Source organism: Callorhinus ursinus, unplaced genomic scaffold (genome assembly GCF_003265705.2).
Source record: "Callorhinus ursinus isolate GAN/ISIS: 27379988/994484 unplaced genomic scaffold, GSC_fseal_2.0 scaffold47, whole genome shotgun sequence".
NCBI lineage: Eukaryota > Metazoa > Chordata > Mammalia > Carnivora > Otariidae > Callorhinus > Callorhinus ursinus.
This window is the reverse complement of record NW_027397109.1, coordinates 4,971,709-4,992,917: the sequence shown is the minus strand read 5'-3', so window position 1 is coordinate 4,992,917 and position 21,209 is coordinate 4,971,709. Positions and strand designations below refer to the sequence as shown.

At 36.1% G+C, this 21,209-nt stretch overlaps 1 protein-coding gene and 1 long non-coding RNA gene across 7 annotated transcripts in view; one reads left to right on the top strand and one right to left on the bottom strand.

Annotated features, from left to right (window-relative positions):
- LRRC28 (leucine rich repeat containing 28) overlaps positions 1-21,209 on the bottom strand; it is a 160,289-nt gene that overhangs the window by 121,853 nt on the left and 17,227 nt on the right. For all 5 annotated transcript variants that reach the window (XM_025893162.2, XM_025893158.2, XM_025893160.2 and 2 more), the window contains exons 3-5: positions 16,207-16,247; positions 1,109-1,146; positions 66-203 (exon numbers count right to left, since the gene is read on the bottom strand). In XM_025893162.2, coding sequence (XP_025748947.1) covers positions 66-203; positions 1,109-1,146; positions 16,207-16,247 — 217 coding nt within the window. The remainder of the gene's footprint in view (positions 1-65; positions 204-1,108; positions 1,147-16,206; positions 16,248-21,209) is intronic.
- The window catches only part of LOC112839987 (uncharacterized), a 44,248-nt gene that overhangs the window by 16,646 nt on the left and 6,393 nt on the right, over positions 1-21,209 (top strand). The window contains exon 4 of one of the 2 annotated variants that reach the window (XR_012375261.1): positions 16,474-16,565. The exons of the other annotated variant lie outside the window; for it this stretch is intronic. This is a non-coding gene — a long non-coding RNA (uncharacterized lncRNA). Of the gene's footprint in view, positions 1-16,473; positions 16,566-21,209 lie in introns of those variants that run through there. 2 annotated transcript variants of the gene reach the window in all.

Below are 21,209 nucleotides of genomic sequence, written 5' to 3'. Positions count from 1 at the left end.
AAGAAACAGAAATAAAAACAGATTTGTAAATAGACAAACTATTGTGTGCTACAGACTAGGATTACCTGGAGGTAGGAATTGCAGTTGGTTATTAGCTAATCGAAGATGACGTAAAGCTCTCAGACGACCAATTTCTGGGCAAACAATTTCTAAGGCATTGTCACTAAGATCCAAACACTGGAGTTTTACAAGAGATCCAATGGCTTCAAAGAGAAAAGAAAAGTAAAGGCAAAATTAATTTGACCCAAGTGTTATGACAAATCTTTAACGCAAGTACCGCTAATTATAATATCTTAATATCCCTGCTTCTGTTGCAAAAATAGTAAAAACATAGATCAAAGTAAATTTTATAGGAGTGATAAGACTTCAACCTTGATATAAAATATGATAAGTTAAAAAGCCCATATAAAAATGTTACACTGTAAAGCATTGCTTAAATAAATAAATGATGAAACGATATATAAGGTCTTTCTGTCTAAAAATTCTTAGCTGGATTTATTCAATTTAAAACTTAAAAGACCGCCTGGGTGGCTCAGTAACTTGAGTGACCGACTCTTGATTTTGGCTCAGGTCATGATCTCGGGGTTGTGGGACTGAGCCCCGTGTTGGGCTGCACACTTGGAAGGGAGTCAGCTTGAGATTCTCTCTCTCCTTCTCCCTCTGCGCCTCCCCTATACACATGCTGTGCTCTTCTCTCTCTCTCTAAAATAAATAAATGTTTAAAAAAAATAAAAATTTTGGGGTGCCTGGCTGGCTCAGTCAGTGGAGTATATGACTCTTGATCTCGGGGTTGTGAGTTCGAGCCCATGTTGGGTGTACAAAATACTTAAAAAATAATAAAAATAGATTAAAAATAAAAATTTTTTGAATTTATCATTTTATTATTTACCTAACAACAATTTATCCAATAATAATTTACCTAACCATTATAACCATTTTAGACTTATTATTTAATCAAAATTGTTAACTGAACTTACTAATCTTTGAAACTAAGAAAGATGCTTTGTAAGTAAAATTCCCTAATACTCCTCATCAAAATTTGTTCTACTATTATAAAGGAAAGCATAAACTATGGTACCTCCTAACTAAAAATTGGAAGTGGACTTACCTTCTGGAACCACAACTATGTTATTCGAGTGAAGGTACCTGGGGGGAAAGAAGAAAAAAAAAACTTGCTATCATCCAGTACTTTTGCTAGATAACCAATCTGTAAAATGCTCACTTAGAAATTTATCAAACATAAAGGAACCAAAGCTTTCTATCATACCCTACTCTAAGTGCACGACACAAAACCTGCGGTCATCACAGATAACTAATAGCTTGAGAATGATATTTTATGCTGGAATTGCAAATATTAAACCCATTTACTGATTTAAGTTATTTTAAAATAAAAGCATGCACAATGGATATATTTTGAGGTATTTTTTTAAATTTATAAAACAAATTACTAGTTTTCCTAGTTCATTTTAAAGTGTTCAGGTTTTCAGAAAAACACGTATTGGGTAAAGAAAATCAACACTTGTTACGTAAATGAAAATGCAACTTTCAATTTCTAAAGAATAACTTCACAAAATAAATCAAAGCTATTTCCAGCTAATATGCTGACTGAGAACGAAGAATGGAGAGATTAAATACCGATCATTTACAGTAACTGTAAAAATACTCAACTGTCAGGCTACATAATTTATTTCACAGCAAAAGGAATCTCATAAACAAGAATCAAATTCTTTTCTTAAAAAAAAAAAGTTACCCCGCTGACAAGTCCAGACAAGCCTAGTAAATAACACTTTCCCCACTGAAGTATCTTTAGCACACTCTGGTGGAGACTTTATGCAATCAGCAGCAGCCAACTATTCAGAGCAGAACAACAGTGACAACAGGAGATCACATAATTTTAAAAATAAATTTATATCACTGATTCTGAGAGACAAGAGACCTAGATTTTTTTATGTTTTCAAATCTATCATTGTATTTGTTATACCTCATAAATCAATCTTCATAAAATATTTTTAAAAGAATTTTGAATTTTTCTACATTTTTAAGCCTAACATCAAATGTTCAAATGTCACTGACACAAAAGAAAGACACAAAAGTAATACATTTAAGGTTATTTAATGCTGCACTAAATAGATTTTGTGTAGGTATTAACCTGCTGGGTCTACACAATTTAAACAATTATTCCATTCTATATTTTATTCCTTGCTTTGTGTATATAAAATGATTTCACATTTTAAAATCAATATTCTTTAAGCATTAATTTTAGGAAGGAATACCTACCTGCTTTATCAGATGACCCTAAAATTTCTTTGGTGCCAAAAGACCATATATAAATAAATGTGCAAGCACACACACATATACACACATTTGCATTTGTTACACAAAAGCCAAGGTGCCTGGACACCAAAATAAAGAGACAACTGATTTTTCAGTTACCCACAAAATATTTGCCTAAACTCAAGTTCTACATATGCAAAAGGACCTTAAAATGAATGCCCAAATCAAAACATGAACTAAAGTACCATTGTTATGAAGGAAATTAAATATATATTTTAACACATTAAATTTACGTACACTAAAATCAAGATACAGTCTACAGAAAGAATAGAATATTCCCAATCTAACTACAAAACATAGGTGTGCAGGGCCATCCCTACCAAGTGAAACACCATCTCAACTCAAGTTATTCTGATGTGCAAGTGATAATCATCACTGGTGGGATGGATCAGAGAACAGGCTCTGGAGCCGGAAATGAGTGCACCTCAGTAGCCATGTGCCCAAGGGAAAATTACTCAACTTTTCCCTTGCATAATCTATAGAAGGAGAGAATAGTAACACCAACAACATCAGGATATTGTAAGGATTAAATGAATCAATAAATGTAAAGCTCTTAGATCAGAGTACCATGAATGCCGTTGTTACTGTTATTATAGTTATTGTGAGTCATCTATAATCAAAGGTTTAGCAATTTTAAGTCTCTTTACTTGCTTTTTGTAATTTCAAAGTAGTTGAAATGTTGGTGTTTCAACGTGACTAGTTTTCATCATGTTCTCCTACAGTGCAGGAGCTTTCATTCATTGCTGGCAACAATGCAAAACAATATGGTCACGTTGGAAAGTAGTTTGGCAGTTTTTTAAATAAAATTAGATATGGACATTTACTTAATAGTGATATGCCAATGTCAGCTTATTTTTGACAAATGTATCATGGAATTTTAAGATACTAACAACAGGAGAAACTGGGTGAGAGATGTCTAGAACTCTCTACTCTCTTTACAACTTTCCTATAAATATAAAATTGTTCCAAAATAAAGAAGTTAATTTTTTTTTTAATTAAAAGAACAGGGCTTTTATTTCCAGCCATGATGGAATAATAGGGACCAGATTTACCTGGCTGCTATAAGCAACAGGAAAATTGAATGTAATACATGAAACAATTATTTTCAGATATAAAAAACAGGCAATTAGGATGTTACCTGAGAAAGAAGGGACAAGGCAAGCCACACAATGTCCCTAGCTTTCTACCCGGAAGCAAACTGTGAACTGTGGTACATAAATGGGATCCCAAACAAAGTATGTAAGTCTCACTGACTTATGGAGACACAAGTCAGAATTCAGGGAAACTGAGGCAGCTGGAAGTTGTGGGGCAGTGGGCTGGAGTTCTGGAGGAGAGGATGCTACAGGAAAAAAAAAAACCTTTAAAAATTTAAGTAAGGATACTTTGACTCATTGCTGAATTCTAAAATGTAGCCTAGGCAAAAAGTGACGGAAAACCTATCAGCTGGGGGGTCCACAGAACTCACACAGGGCTGGAGGCATTTAAGTTCTGAGCAGCAAGTGTACCAAGTCCCTGTTGATTATTTGGCACGTTCAAATCAGATCCTATAAAGGCCATGCCCTAGTTACAGGGCTAAACTACCCCTAAAAGGTTACTCCAGACCTGTCCTAATGAAATGTAAACACAAGCCATGAAAGGATCAAACTAAATTGCAAATAACCTCATGCCAGAATAAGGCACAAGAAAAAGAAAGAAAACAGTCTAGAGATCAGCAATGTAAAACTTGTAAGGTCCAGTGTCCAATCAAAAAGTATTAGACATGCCAATAAATCATGAAAATGTGACCAATAACCATGATTTAAGAGTCAACACCAGTGGATCCAGTAGAACAGAGACAATAAAATCAGCAAACAAGGACATAAAAACAACTATAGAAAGTATATTCAGGCATTTAAAGCAAAATATGAACATTGCCAGAGAAGTGTTGAGGTATGAAGAAGAACCAAACAGAACTTCTAGAGATCAAAAATAAAATGAACAAAGTGAAAGCTTCACTAGATGGGGTTAACAGCAAATTAGACACTGAAGACAGAGAAATACAATCTGTCCATGCTGAAGCACAGAGAAGAAAAAAAGACTGAAAAGAATGTCGGTGATGAGGCGAAAATATTAATCTAACAAACATGTAAGAGTCCTGGAAACAGGGACCAGAGAGAGGAGTATAGAAATAAATATCTGAAGAAATAATGTCCAAAAATTGCTAAATTTGATGAAAACTATAAAGACAAACCCAAGAAGCTCAATGAATGTCAAGCATAAGAAAAAAGAAAACCACAACAAGGTATATCAAAATCAAATCCCTGAAAAACAGTGTAAAAATAAAAATCTTCAAAGTAGCCTAAGGAAAAAAAATACATTACATGCACAGGAACAAATATAAGAACGACAGCAGATGTTGCTTCAGAAACAATACAAGCCAGAAGATAATGAACATCATAAAAGTGCTGAAAGAAAAAAAAGTCATCAAGAATTCTAATTTCAGGGCGCCTGGGTGGCTCAGTTGGTTAAGCGACTGCCTTCGGCTCAGGTCATGATCCTGGAGTCCCGGGATCGAGTCCCACATCGGGCTCCCTGCTCAGCAGGGAGTCTGCTTCTCCCTCTGACCTTCCCCCCTCTCATGTGCTCTCTCTCACTCTCTCTCTCAAATATATAAATAAAAATCTTTAAAAAAAAAAAGAATTCTAATTTCAGAAGACCTAAACAAAACTTCAAAACTATGAAGATGAATGTAAAACAAAAACTATAAGACTTTCAGGGAAAAAACTATTATGAGATTTTTCTCACAGGAGAAAACCTTCAGGGCCTAAGGCTAGACCAGGAGTTCTTAGAATTGACACTAAAAACATGATACATAAAAGCAAAAATCGATAAGCTGGACCTCATCAAAAGGCAAAACTTTTGCTCTGCAAAAGAATATAAAGAGGATGAAAAGCCAAATTACACATTGGGAGAAAATATTTGTAAACAAAATATACAACAAAGAGCTGGTTTCTATAATATTTAAAAACTCTTAAAACTAAAAATAAATCCAAAAAGAATATGAGCAACAGACACATGTTACTGAAGAAAAGATACAGATAACCAATAAATACTTGAAAAGATGTTCAGTATCTTTAACCACTAGAGAAAAATAAATGACAGCCACAATGAGAAATGAGAACAAGCACATCTTGCTGGGGGAGAATGTAAAAAGGTGCAGCCAACCTGGAAAATTATTTGGCAATTTCTTAGGAAACTACAAATCCAGAGCAAAAGTGAAAGAGTAAGGACCTCCAAAAATTCTTTTACATAAAATCAACAAGAATATTGGCAAAAATGGTAAGAAGCTTATGTACAAAACTCTGGAAATTAACCAAAGTGAGAGAGGGAGGGTTAATTTAAGAAAAATGGCAAAATCTCAATAAGCGCAGTGACCTGTGAACTTTGGGGCATCTTCACTTCCTCTAATTCTATCCCTCACTCTCCAGTTCTGCAGAAGCATGGAAAAAAAAAAAAACAAAAGCAAAACCAAACAAACCAACAAAAAACCTAGCTCCCAATCAAAGTGAAAAGCAGCAGCCTGGCTAACATCTGAAGGGACAGAACCAGGGTAGAGCTCACTCCCAGAGAACTGTCATCATTTGACTTGTTTCATGGTTCCCTGGAAGACCACACTTGCTACACTATTTTTAATTGGATCTGACTAGAAACTTGCCGTTTACCCAGGTGAAACAAATTATGGGCAATTGTTTAACTTCACAGCCATCCGAGCCAATAGATAACAGCTGGAGCAAACAAGAGACAACCAAAAACTTTAAATGGAAAAGTTGGGTAAGATGTCAATAGGAGCTCTGAAAGCTCTGGCATATTTCTGGAAATAAGAAGGTCTAAGGCAGGTCCAGAAATGTGCAAGTGCACAGGAAAGTGTTGAAAAGACCCTAAGCAATCACCTCTGCTGAACTGGAGGCTCCTACATAAGCAAGCGAAGGCTAAGGCAAAGTTATCAAATGCCAGGCTGAGAGGTGGAGGCCCACCGCCACACAAAAATAAAGCTCCTCAGAAAGACTGGGAGACTTACTGGATTCAGGCAGCTAAGGAAATCTCTACCTAATCATTAGTTGACCACTAAGGTAACTGAGAAGATACTTAAAAAATAATAATAATAAAGAAAAAAGAAAAGGAAAAGAAAGGAGAGAACTCTTTCAACTCATTCTATGAGGCCAATATTACCTTGATACCAAAACCAAAGACATCACAAGAAGACCACAGACCAATTTCCCTTAAGAATACAGAAGCAGGGGCGCCTGGGTGGCTCAGTTGGTTGGGCGACTGCCTTTGGCTCAGGTCATGATCCCGGAGTTCCGGGATCGAGTCCCGCATCGGGCTCCCTGCTCGGCGAGGAGCCTGCTTCTCCCTCTGACCCTCCCCCCTCTCATGTACTCTCTCTCTCATTCTGGCTCTCTCAAATAAATAAATCTTTAAAAAAAAAAAAGAATACAGAAGCGGGGCACCTGGGTGGCTCAGTTGGTTAAGCGACTGCCTTTGGCTCAGGTCATGATCCTGGAGTCCTAGGATCGAGTCCCATATCGGGCTCCCTGCTTGGCAGGTAATCTGCTTCTCCCTCTGACCCTCCCCCCTCTCATGCTCTCTCTCTCTCTCAAATAAATAAAATAAAATCTTAAAAAAAAACAGAAGCAAAATTCCTCAACAATATACTAGTAAGTCAAATGTAGCAACACATAAAAAGGATTATATTCCACGACCAAATGGGATTTACCCCCACTGATGCAAGGTTGGTTCCTTCAACATACAAACATCAATCAATGTAATACACCATATTAACAGAATAAAGAAAAAAAATGTATCATCTCAATAGATGAAAAAAAGACCATTTGACAAAATCAAACACCCTTTTGTGTGAAAAACACTCAAGAAGCAAGCAGTAGAAGGGAATTTCCTCAATTACATAGAGGGTACCTATGAAAAATCTAAAGCTATCATCATACTGAATGGCAAAAGACCAAAAGCTTTTCCCCTAACATTAGGCAGGAGCAACACAAAGATATCTGGTCTCACCACATTTATTCAACATTCTATGTTATAGCGAAGGAAATTAAGCAAGAAAAAGAAATAACAGGGATACAGACTGGAAAGTAAGAAATAAAGCTATTGGGGTGCCTGGGTGGCTCAGTCAGTTAAGCATCTGCCTTCGGCTCAGGTCATGATTTCAGGGTCCTGGGACTGAGCCTCAGGTCAGGCTCCCTGTTCACAGGGAAACTGCTTCTCCCTCCTCTCCCTGCTCATGCTCTCTCTCTCAAATAAATAAAATCTTAAAGAAAGAAAGCTATCTTCATTGACAGATGACATGATCTTGTATATGGAAAATCCTAAGGAATCCGCCAACAACAACAAAAAAAAGAGTTAATAAATGAGTTCAGCAAGATTGAACAATAAAAGACCAACATACAAAAATCACTTGCATTTTTATATATTAGACAATGAGTAATTCTAACATGAATTAAGAAAATCATTCTATGTATAATAAAATCAAAAAGAATAAATACTAAGGAATAAATTTAACAAAAGAAATTCAAGATTTTTACACTGAAAAGTATTCAATGTTCAAACAAAAGAATGTTGAAAGAAACTGAAGACCTAAATAGAAAGACATCTCACATTCACAGATTAGAAGATATAATATTATTAAGATGGCAACACTACATACTGATCTAAAGATTCAATGCAATCGCTATCATCAATTGCAGATGACTTTTTTCTTTAATAACTTGACAAGCAGATGTTAAAACTCACATGGAAATGCAAGGGACGAAGAGCTAAAACAATTTTGAAAAACAGGAATAATGTTGGAATCACACTTCTCAATTTCAAAACTTACGATGAAGCTACAGCAATCAAGTTTGTGTACTACTGGCAAAAAGATAAGACATACAGATCAATGGAATAAAATTGAGAATCCAGAAATTTGCCCACATGTCCATGGCCAGATGATTTTTGACAAAGGTGCTGAAACAATTCAATGGAGAAAGAGTATCCTTTTCAATGATTGTGCTAAGATATTTGGACCTGCACATGCAAAACAGAAGTTAGGCCTTTATATTGCAGCATATGCAAAAATTAACTCAAAATGGATCAAAGACCTAAATGCAAGAGCTAAAATTATACAACCTGAGTAAGAAAAAGTTAAATTAAATCTTCATGATGATGAATTAAAAACAGTTTCTTAGATATGATACCAGAACACAAGCTGCCAGATAAAAAATTATCAAGAAAGTGAAAAGATAAACCACAGAATGGGAGAAAATATTTGAAAAGCATGTATCTGATAAAGTATCAAATATATAAAGCATTCAAGTATATAAATTATATATCTCAAATATATAAAGCTATCTCAAATATATAAAACAAATATCTAAAGCACTCAAAGAACTCTTAAAACTCAATAAAAAGACAAATATTATAATTTTAAAATGGACAACAGATTTGAATAGACATTTCTCCAAACAAATAAACAAATAGCCAGTAAATCCATGAAAAGACATCATTAATCAGAAAAATATAAATCAAAACTATGGTACCAATTCACACCTACTAGGATGACTGTAATCAAAAGGAGAGATAATAACAAATGTTCATGAGGATGTGGAGAAATTAGGATCCTCATATATTGTTTGTGGAACTGTAAAATGATGCAGCTTTGGAAAACAGTTTGGCAGTTCCAAAAGGTTAAACAGTTAGCACTGCAATTCCACTCCTAGGTATAAACCCTAAAGAACTGAAAATATATGTTCATACATAAACTCCTACATGAATGTTCACACCTGCATTCACACTTGCCAAAATGTGTGAAAACTGAAATGTCTTATCAACTAGAGACTGGATAAACAAAACATGGTATAGCCATGCAATGGAACATTACACATCCATAAAAAATAATGAATTCTGAAACATGCTAGGACATAGATGAAGCCTGAAAACATGCAATGTTAAAGCAGCAAGACCTAAAAAGCCACATATTGTATGATTCCATTTACATGAAATGTCCTGGACAGCATAACCATAGAAATAGAAAGCAGATCACTGGTCACCAAGGAGTTATTAGGGATTGAAGGAAGAGAGGAATGAATGCTAAATGGGTTTCTTTTGAGGTGATGAAAATGTTCCAGAATTAGATAGTACTAATGGTTGCTTAACCTTATGATTATACTAAACACCACTGAATTGTATACTTAGAAGGGCAAATTTTATAGTATGTGAATTATATCTCAACAACAAAATGAAACATGTAATTACCATATGACTCAGCAATTGCTGTCTTAGTCATTTATCTCAGAGAAATGAAAACTTACTCCCCCCAAAAAATGTATACAAATGCACCAAGCAGCATTATTTATTACAGATAAAAACAAAACCGCCAATATGTCCTTCAATGGGTAAACGACTGAAGAATCTGCATTTCATCCATACCATGAAACAGAATTCAGCAACAAAATAATAAAATGATAGAGATGGAGAACAGAGTAGTAGCTGCCAAGGTTTGGGGGACAGGAAATGTGATTATAGAAGGGTAGCTCAAGCAATCCTTGCAGTGATGAAAGTACTCTCTCCACCTTGACTATGGTAGTGATTACACAAATCTACACACATGATAAAACTGCACAGAAAACACACACACACACACACACACACACACACACGAGTACACAGAAAATGATGAACACCGAGTAAGATAACACCAGGGTCAATTTTCTGGTGCTGACCTTGTACTATGTTTATGTAAGACGTGAACAGTGCTGGAAACTAGAAAGGTACACAGGATCTTTCTGTATTATTTCTTACAATTACATGTGGATCCAACACTATCTCAAAGTAAAAAATCTCATTAAAAAAAGATGGAGAAATAAAGGCTTTATTCAGGTAAACCAAATCTGAGAGAGTAATATCGGAATTAATATAAAACAACTTTTCTTATTTGATAACTTTTCTCATTTTAAATTTCTTTAACAATCTAAATTCAAAATTAAAATGACTTCTGCCAGTTATCAGTTTAGGCTGTCAGCTCCAAATCTACCTTCTTTGCCTGCTAGTGCTGGATCCTGACAACCCGTCTCCTTTGTCAACTGGCCTAATGTTAGGTTGTCAAAAGAGGGCACTGGAGTGACGCTGCCAGATGACAGCCGCAGGAAGGCCCTCCCTTCTGGGGCCAGCCCCCCTTCAATTGTTTATTTAGCACAGGGGCCAAGGCCCAGAAGCACTCACCTCAGCAGCCCTCTTGGAAAACCTCAAGCCACATTCTCAAACTATGAACTCCCCACCCAGCTCTGTAGCAGTTCTTGGTGGCACAGTCAGGCCACACTCTCCCCCATCCAGCAATGTACCACAACAGACCAGCTTCAACTAGCCTCAGGCAATGGTCTTACCACCCTGTGGCCACTTCTGTGGTAGTTCTGCTCACACTTCAGGCAACTGTCTCCCCACTAGCCAGGCTGCTTCTACAGATCAGCTCAGACTACCAAAACCTTCCTGCAACAGTGAGCTGGTATCACAGAGCAGCTCCAGCCTAAATCATCTGGCAGGCTCCTTCACCACCAGCAGGCTGTATGTTTTTGTGGCAGCCAGACCTCCACTGAAGAGGTCTAAATATCAACCTAGGGGATGGAGCTCTCCTAAGTCACTAGTCCTTTCATTACCTACTTTCCGTCAGCCCAAAAGTAATACCTGCTTTTTGTACTACTAATTCTGAATACCATAGAGTCCTCTTATCTTCTTTTAGTAGCTAATAACATTTTACTAGTCAGCAATTCTTTATATTAATTTTCCCTGTTTAAGCTACAGATACGGTTCCTATCTCCTAACTGGACCCTGACTGGCATACACATGATAAGTACATATATATGTATACTGACAGATACCTACAAACACACACATGCATAAGACATACAATAGCACGAAGAATGAAGTACTGATGTAAGGTTCCTATGTTACATGTGAAGTGGTATGTTATGTGAAGGTAGACTGTAACAGGCTAAAGAAGCACAATATAAACCTTAAAACATTGAAATAGAGTTAATAAGCCAATAGTGGTAGTAAAATGGGATCCTACATAACACTAAAATAATTTTAAAGAAAGAAAGAGGGAAAAAATAAACAACAGCTGAGACAAATAGAACACAAGTTGTAAGATGGTTGACTTAAACTCAATCATATCAGTAATCACATTAAATGGAACATGATCTAAACACTCCAGTTAAACAGCTGAGATTGTGAGATTGGTCAAAAATCAAAGAACCAACTAGTGATGACTTCAAGAAACCCACTTGAATTATAAAGACACAGAGCGGTTAAAAGAAAAGAATGCAAGTTCCAATTCAGTACAGCAGAATATACTCCTACTGGACTGATCCTTTGGCAGATAACTACTAAAATGCTAAAGAACACACACACACGCACACAGACACGACTCTACACTGCAGAGTAAACAAAAACAAGCCAATTCTGGTGAAGAGTCTAAACTTAGAAGAAGGAATGGCACTGGGTGAGTTTGAGTTTTGTTTTGTTTTTTAAACAGATTTAGTTTAAGGCAGGGTACAGTTACCATGCAAAGCAGCTAAAATTCTGATAGAAAACTTCAGTCTTACTAGCCTAAAGAACAGGAAGACAGAGTTCAGGGCAACCACAACCTGGCAAATAAAGGGAAAATACCAGAAAAAAAGAGCCAGGGAAGGGGAACCCCAAATTCTATTTCTAAACTATGCCTAAATCAATGGCAATCCCAGAACCATGCAAATATAGAAAAAACTCCAGCTAAAGGTAAAAGAAGTGCACTGTGATTTCAACTGCCCTCCAGGAAACATTTACTGCTTAAGTCAAACCAGGTAAATTGCCTGCTAAGCAAAAATATCAACACCCTTTGAACGTATATAACAGATTCCAGTCTCCAAAACACAACATTCCCAACTGTCAGGATATAATCTAAAGTTATTCAACATATGAAAACACAAAAAAATGTGATCCATTAACAACAACAAACAATAGATATCAAGCTCAAGATGACCAAGATGTTGGGATCAGCAGACAAGAAATTTTTATGTAGTTATTACAGCTATACCTAGTGATCTAAAGTAAAATATGCCTGTAATGTAAAGATGGGAAATTTAGGTAAGAAGGAAAAAAGGGAGGGAGGTAGGAAGGATGGAGAGATGAATGAACGAACAAACAAAAGAAAGATCTAAAATTGAAAAAAGTTACTGATAAAGCTGAATAACAGAATATGACAAAGGAAAGAGTTTATGAACTTGAAGAAAGATCAATATAAATGATCTTATCTAAAACGCAAAGAGAAGGGGCACCTGGGTGGCTCAGTCAGTTAAGCGTCTGCCTTTGGCTCAGGTCATGATCCCAGAGTCCTGGGATCAAGCCCTACATCAAGCAGGGAGCCTGCTTCTCCCTCTGCCCCTCTCCACCTCCCCCCCGACACTGCTTGTGCTCTCTCTCTCTCTCTCTCTTCTTTTAAAATCTTAAAAGAAAATAAAATGCAGAGAGAAAAAAAGACTAAGGAAACATGAACAGTGCCTTAGAGGAACACAGGACATCAGCAGATGTGTAAACGGTGCCCAGGAAGGAGAAAGGGAATAGTGCATAAAAAATATTTAAAGAAATAATGGTTGAAGATATTCAAATTTGGGAAAAGACATAAATTCACAGATTCAAGAAGCTCAGCAAACTCCAACATAAATACAAACAAAATTATACTGAGGTATATCATAGTTAAATTTCTAAAAACCAAAAAAGAAAATCTTGAAAGTAGCCATAGAAAAATGATATATTAACACATGTGGAAAATGATTAAAATCCCCCTAATTTATTATATATAATATACATAACACAGAATTATACATTATTTTTTCATTTATATAACTTATTTATAACAAATATATTTATGTATTGTTATTTCTTATGTAAAACAAATGTTATATGTAATTAATTACATATATATTATATAAAAATACTTTTAAAGCGCTCAAAGAAAAACACTGTCAAGTGTGAATGCAACCACCACTGTATACATAATACAGTCTGGAGTATTACTTTGCAGTCTTCTTCATCTTCATGATTGTTTCACTTTTTTGCCTGAAGGCCTCAAGAATTTTTTTCTTTAAAGTCTGAAAAAGGCTTTGAATAAATTCCACATCCATTACTAATAAAAAATTCTTGAGAAAGTAGGAATTAATGGTGTGGTAGGTAGCCTCCAAGATGGTCCCCATTGATCTCCACTACCTGGCATTTAGGCCCTTGGGTAGTAGCCTCTCCTTAGGTGTGGGCTGGACCTACTGACTTGTTTCTAATGAACAGAATATAGTAAAAGTGATGGGATGTCACTTTCATGATTAGATTAAAAAGAGACTGTGGATCCTGTCTTGCATACCCTCTCTTGCTCTTTTTTTCCTTGCACTGATGGAAGCCAGCTGCCATGTTGGGAACGACACTACAGAGAGGCCAATGGCAAGGAAGTAAGGGAGTCAGTCCTCTGGCCAACAGCCAGCAAGGAACTGAGTCAACCTTCAGACCAACAACCTGAGATTAACTGAATCTTGCCAACAACGACTAAGTAAACAAAGAGGACACTTCTTTAGTTGAGCCTTCAGGGAAAACAGCAGCTCTGCGCAACAACCTTGATTGCAAGCCTTGAAAGAGACATTGAGGCCAAGACACCCAGCTAAGCCAAGTCCCGATTCTAGATCTTCAGAAAATATGAGATAATAAGTATTTATTCTTTTAAGCACCCCTACCCACAGTTTAAGCCACTATATTACGGATAATTTGTTAAGCAGCAATAGATTATTAATACAAATGGGTATTTACTTAACACAATAGAATACATATACATTAATTGTAAAGCCAGTATCTTTCTTATGGGGCAACCCTGGAGGCATTCCCACTAAGGTCAGAAAGAAACAAGGATGCCCACTGTCTCAAGTTTAACTTCACACTGTTCTGGAAGGACTAGCCAATGCGATCAGACTAGAGGAAATAATTAAAGGCATAAGGTTTAGAAAAAAAGAAACAACATTATATTTTCAGAAGAGAGTATACCTGAAAGACCCTGAGGAATCAACCATACAACTAACTCAAATAATAAGATTTCAGCAAAGTAGCAAGATATAAAGTTAACACATGAAAACAAACAGTGCTCATATATTCAAAAATAACCACTTAAAAGAGGTAACAGGTAGGAAAATTCATTTACACTAGCAAAAAACATATATAAATGTTTAGGAATAAACTTTAGAAATGTTCAAAACCTATATGAAGGAAACTGTAAAGAACCTATAAAAACAAAAAGTAGACTTAAAATAATGTTAAGACCTCTTCTTGAAAATATACACTGACGAATTTAGAGGTTAAAAAAAACCCAACATGATGCATGCAACACTCTCAAAAACTTCAAAAAATACACACATATATATACACATATATAAAAAGAATGAAATTAAAAACTTGATAATGCAGTGGGGTAGAAAAATTACCAAAGATATTTAAATCAGACAAATCTGTACAGTAGTTTAAAACACTGGGTGGGGGAGAGAGAGATTTGGATAATTTAAATATGCAATGTACATTAGATGATATTACTGAACTCATACTACTTTTTTTTTTTTTAAGAGAGAGAGAAAGAGAGAGTATGAGCAGGGGGAGGGGCAAAGGGAGAGAGAGAATCTTAAGCAGGCTCCACGTCCGGTGTGGAGCCCTACACGGGGCTCGATCTCACGACCCTGAGATCATGACCTGAGCCAAACCAAGAGTAGGACGCTTAACCGACTGAGCCACTCAGGTGCCCCTGAATTAATATTAATGTGTGATAATATTAGAATTATGTGCAAGACTGCCCTTATTCTTGGGAGATATATACTGATATATCTAGGGGTAAAGTATCATAATGTCTGAAATTTGTGTGTGTGTGTGTGTGTGTGTGTGTGTGTGTGTGTGTGTGTGTGCGCGCACGGGAGAGGACTGGAAAGGGAAGGAGGGAGGAAGATGAGAGGAGACAGAAAGAGAAAGCAAATGTGTCAAAATGTTAACTGTTAAATTTAGATGAAGCATATATGGGTATTCATTGTCTTATGCTCTCAACTTTTCTGTTAGTTTGAAATTTTTCAAAATAAAAGGATGGGGGGGAGTGGAAATGACAAACTCCCAGCTTAAAGATGGAGGTGTAATGTTAGTTTTCCTTCCTTTACCTTTTGAAAATCATGCCAAATAATAAAGAGAACAAGAAATGGCAAAGCAAACTCCTCCTTCAACAAAATTAGGAGGGAGCTGGAAAGAAGGGAAAGATTCTAAATATCCTCCTTACAGGTAAATCAATAGATACTTAAAGTTGATGCACTAAAAAACAAAGGTGTAAACATATCATTTAGCATTATGGAGGTGATCATCAAAAGAACTAAAAAACAAATGAGGTATGGAGGACACAGGGAAGTAGGTTTTCACTCTTTATGTTAACGCTTTTAAACACTGTTGAACTGTTTATATCAAGTAACAAATATAGTAGTAGTAACAGCAATAAACTTTTCCAATTACACTGACTGTCCAGAAGGATTTTGTGACCAAGAGGCTGCACCGAGAAAAAAATGTATCTTTCATAGTTTTAAAAAGTTTATCTTTACTACTTTAAGGTGAGATATTTAAAACACAAATTTAAATGGTAAAATACTTTAAAATATTATTGGGTTTAGCAGAACTACCTACATGAACACTATGACCATGATACCAAAAAATAAATTAATACATTAAAATGATATATCCTATTATTTCAAATAACTTAAAATTATTTTCATTCTTGTTTTTTTAAAAAATTTGAATAAACAGACTCACAGTTCCACAAGGTTTGGAAGCTTCTGAGCAAGGTTTTCTGGCTGAAAATTAAAAACTCAGAATTAAATTTTATTTTTGAAAAATGTATAAACATTTCTAATGAGCTTAAACACAAAGTAGTATCTTTTGGGGGGGGTTGTAAATCTGGAGAAAATAATGCAAAAATAATAAAGCAGCAGGTCTGGGTTTTATGCTTACATAGCTCATACTATAATTTAAACCTATACATTTGAACATTTAAAAATCAATCTCTCTCGGAAAAACCAGAAACCTTGTATTCCACCACAGTCATGGAAGAAACTAGACTGTTCTTAACAGACACAGAGGGAAGAAAGCCATCTGACAATGGAGCCAGATAATGGAGTGACACAGCCAACAGAACATCAATGATCATTGGCAACCACCAGAAGCAAAGAGAAAGGAAGGAACAGATTCTCTCTCTCAGAGCCCTGAGAGGGAACCCACCCTGCCCACACCTTGATTTTGGACTTCCGGCCCCCAGAATTGTGAGAGAATAAATTTCTGTTTTAAGCCACCTAGCCTGTGTCATTTGGTAAAGCAGCCCTAGAAAACTAACACTCACCCCCCCCAAACTCGCAAATCACGTGCCTCGGAAAAAAATAAGGGAAATCCCCAGGTGCCAGAAACCAAGACCTAACTAAGCTCAGGGTAACCAGAGTAAGCTGGAGCTCATGATCCAGAGGAGTGGCAGACCCTGCCACAGGTCCTAAGGGGTGTGGTATGGCAGGGATAGGAAACAGGCCATTGGGAAGACAGATTGGGACGAATCTAGGTGCCTTACAAGATTGAGTTTTGGAAGGACTGGCCCTTCCATGTAAAGATCAGAAATTCCACTCACAGACTGCAAGCAGGTCTCTGCTGAAGGCACTGGGTAAAAGGAAAAGCCTCCTACAAGTAACTGAAAGCCTCTCCCCTCTCTCTCTCGCTCATGTGTGCGTGCACGCGGGCACACACACACAGTTCAAATTTACACAAAGACAGGAGTTGCTGAGACTAGAGGAGCATACTGAGTCAGGAGTAAAATATATATATATATATATATATATATACACTTATATATTTTTTTTAAAAAGTATATGTATATATATTTTATTCTACACTCAAACATACTGTAGCGTAGGCTAGATATCAACAACAAAGAATCAGGAATAGTTTTTTAGTAGTAATTAGGTGTGGCTTGAGTCCTGAAAGACAAATTTTCAGAGGTTGCTGTGGGGCAGGGAGGAAGAGTTCCCGTTAGCTTTCTAGGCACGAGAAGCAACAGAAAAGGTGAGAGAGGGAGGTATGTCTGGGAAATTGCAAATTCAATCTCTTCTGCTTTAATTCCCTAATAGTACTTCTCAACAGATCTTTCATTTTCAAAAATCTTGCCATAAAAACAATTGTGTTAGAGGCACCTGGATGGCTCGTCGGTTAAGCGTCCAGCTCTTGATTTCAGCTCGGGTCAAGATCCCAGGGTTGTGAGATAGAGCCCTCTGTAGGGCTCGGTGGGCATGGAGCCTGCTTAAGGTTCTCACTCTCTTTCTCTCTCTCCCTCTCTCTCTGCCCCACCCACCTCTAAAAAAGTCGTGTTAATGGAAAAACAAAAGTGAAAAACTAGACAGTTTTATATTTGTAAGAAAGTAAATTTTCATATAGAAACTTAGTAACAATGATTATCATTAGGGAAAGGACTAGGGTTGCTATTTTCCATCTACTTTAGTATAATTTGAATTTTTAATGGTAAGCACGTTATGTCTCATATAATTGAAAAACATTACATTAAAAGTTAAAAAATGTAGTACCCACAGCATGAACTGCTCCATAATTGAGTAATCAATCATAATTTATCCAATTTGGGCTATAAACACTCAGTAAGAGAAATACCATTAATTTGCTATGTCTGGGCCATAGGGTACGAAGGTCTATAATGATTTTGCAGAGAGTGGCATGGAAAACATCATTAGAGCTTATATCTTATACTATGGGAAAACTTTTTTAAAAAATTCTGAACACAATAAAAATCCACGGTTTTTTAAACAAGGAAATGACATCACTAATTTCAGTTGATATACTGATGTATTTAAATACATCACAACAGCATCCAAAGCTGCTTATATATACATATATCCTTGTCCTTTTGATAGCCAAATACTGAATACAAATATTGTTATGAAGACAAAGAAGCATTTACTGAGTACTCATTTTTTATAAAATCACTTGTATTTCATTTTCAAATGCTGATTCTTTTTTGTTTTATATATATATATATATTAAAATTTCATTTATTTATTTGACAGAGAGAGACACAGCGAGAGAGGGAGCACAAGCAGGGGGAGTGGGGGAGGGAGAAGCAGGCTTCCCGCGGAGCAGGGAGCCAGATGCGGGGCTCGCTCTCAGGACCCTGGGATCATGACCTGAGCCCAAGGCAGCTGCCTAACCGACTGAGCCACCCAGGTGCCCCTGTTTTATATGTTTTGATATTAATATATGCAATGAGATCCTTCACAACAAGTCTTTCCTCATATGTTACTCTTGGATCTGTCCAAATCCTCAAAATGTTTCTTTTAGTATTGGTATCTCCTCTATTAAGGAGAATATGCACTTCCATTTATGGACATACATACAAAGCTTCCTAGGCAAACTAGGCAGCTGAGGATGGGGGAATATGGGGGGGGTTCAATAAAAGGTTTAATATAATAACAGCTGTTTCTCTGAAAAGGAAAGACTTATCCAATAAAAAAAAACCTCATCTGTTCTATCTGCAACAATCGGTATCGCATCTGGCTGACTCACAGGACCTGTGGTCATTCTTTCCAGATGCCTACTTGGTGTCATCAAACATTATTCTAATCTTCCCATGAGAACTTAGTTAGCTCTTTCAAGCTATACAGCTCCACACGCAATTAAGCACAGAATAATGTTTCTCCTGCTATAATGGTGTGTTACCCTATCTTTATTAACGAGTAGATACACTCTGTTTTTATTTAAAAATAAGCAAGTTGACCTTAAGAAAACTGTTCATTAGAATACTGGGTGGGGAAAAAAAAAAAACCCAACCCCTTATTAGTACCTGTCCAAAAAGCTTTGACAAATAAGCAGCACTTTGCATGGGCTGTGGCTGACACCTACTGGTAAGCATCACTGAATTACTTCCTATTAAACTAGTTAAAAATTATTTTCTAAATTAAGCCAAAATTCTCATCACTAAATCCCACATTACATTTAGCTAAATAATTTTTCTTTCCAAATAATGTAAAAGTAAACTTCAGCAAGCACAGTTAAACATAAAATTTACCTCTAATTTTGAATCAATGATGTTTTACTATACCCTTTTAAGAAAAATTGCCAACACCCTTAAATGGGAATGTTTCTCAATTGTGTATCTTGGAACCAACACTTCCAAATATGTTGCAAACACTAGTTCAGTGATGTTATCTGGTGGGCACTGTGCACCACCAATTTTTTTCTTCTTCTCCTTCTGGGCACCTGGTAGGATTGCATTTTTCTCTTCAAGCTGGATATAGCTAAATGACTTACTCTGGTGAGTGAAATTATGTTAAAGTGGTAGCCTTAAAGAGCCTGAGCTATAAGAACTAAAATGCACTTAATTCATGACTTTGAGAGGTGTTGTTACAAAAACTAGAAAGCTTAGTGAGTGTATTGTGCTGGTCTGTAAACTAAATGTTTTTTTTTTCCTTCAGTACCAAAACTTACTTTTTTTTAGTTAAAAAAATAAAATTTTGAGGTGAAATACAAAAAGTTACATAAAAGTTCATAAAGTTCATAGTGACCACATGATGGAAGCTTTGTCAGCCTTCATCCCTGACTGTGGATACCATAAACCAGAGTCCCCAAGCAACAGAGAGTCATGCAGTATGAGTAAAAGAAATAATTGTGCTGTTAAAAACCACTAGGATTCAGGGTTCAGCAAAACCTGCTCCATCCTGACCTCTAAAAACATATTTAAAAGAAGTCATGAATTAAATGTATTTTAGTTTTTACAGCATTTATAAAAAAGTCGAATGAAGCTGGACCTCTACCTCACACTACATACAAAAATTAATTAAAAATGGATCAGCGACTTAAATATAACCGCTAAAACCATAAAACTCACAGGAAAAAATATAGAAGTAAATCTTTTATCATTGTGGATTTGGCAATGGATTCAGAGATCAGACACCAAAAGCACGAGGAGCAACAGAAAAAATAAATACAATGGACTTCACCAAAATTAAAAAACTTTTGTGCAACAAAGAATATTTTAAGAAAGTGAATTACACTAATGAAGTACTGTATGGTGACTAACATAATTTAAAAAATACATATCAAGTACCAAAAAAAGGAATTACAAGAAAGTGAAGACAACATTTAAAATGGGAGAAAATATTTATGAATCATGTATCTGTTCAAGGTCTAACATCCAGAATATATAAAGAACTCTTACCAAAAAACCCCCAAACAACCCAACTGGAAAATGGGCAAAGGATTTGAATATTCTCTAAATATATACAAATGGCCAACAAGCACATGAAGAGATGTTCAACATCATTAGCATTAGGGAAATGCAAATCCAAACCACAATGCAGTATCATCTCACACCTACCCACTTCAACCCACTGTAATAATAATATTTTAAAAACTAGAAAAGAACGAGTGTTGGTGAAGATATGGAGAAATTTGGAACCCTTGTACCTTGCTGGTAAAGTGGTTCAGGAGTTCCTCAAAAAATTAGAGTTACCATATGACCCCATAATTCCACACCTAGGTATATACCCAAAAGAATTAAAAACAGGTACTCAAACATGTAACTGTAATCCATATTCATAGCTGCACTGTTCACAACAGCAAAAAAGTGGAAAGAGCCCAAACATCCATCAGTAGATGGATGGGTAAATAAACTGTGGTATGCACATGCAATGGGAACTTACTGAGACATAAAAAGTAATAAAGGACTGATATACAATACAACTTGGATGAACCCTGAGGACACTACCAAGTGA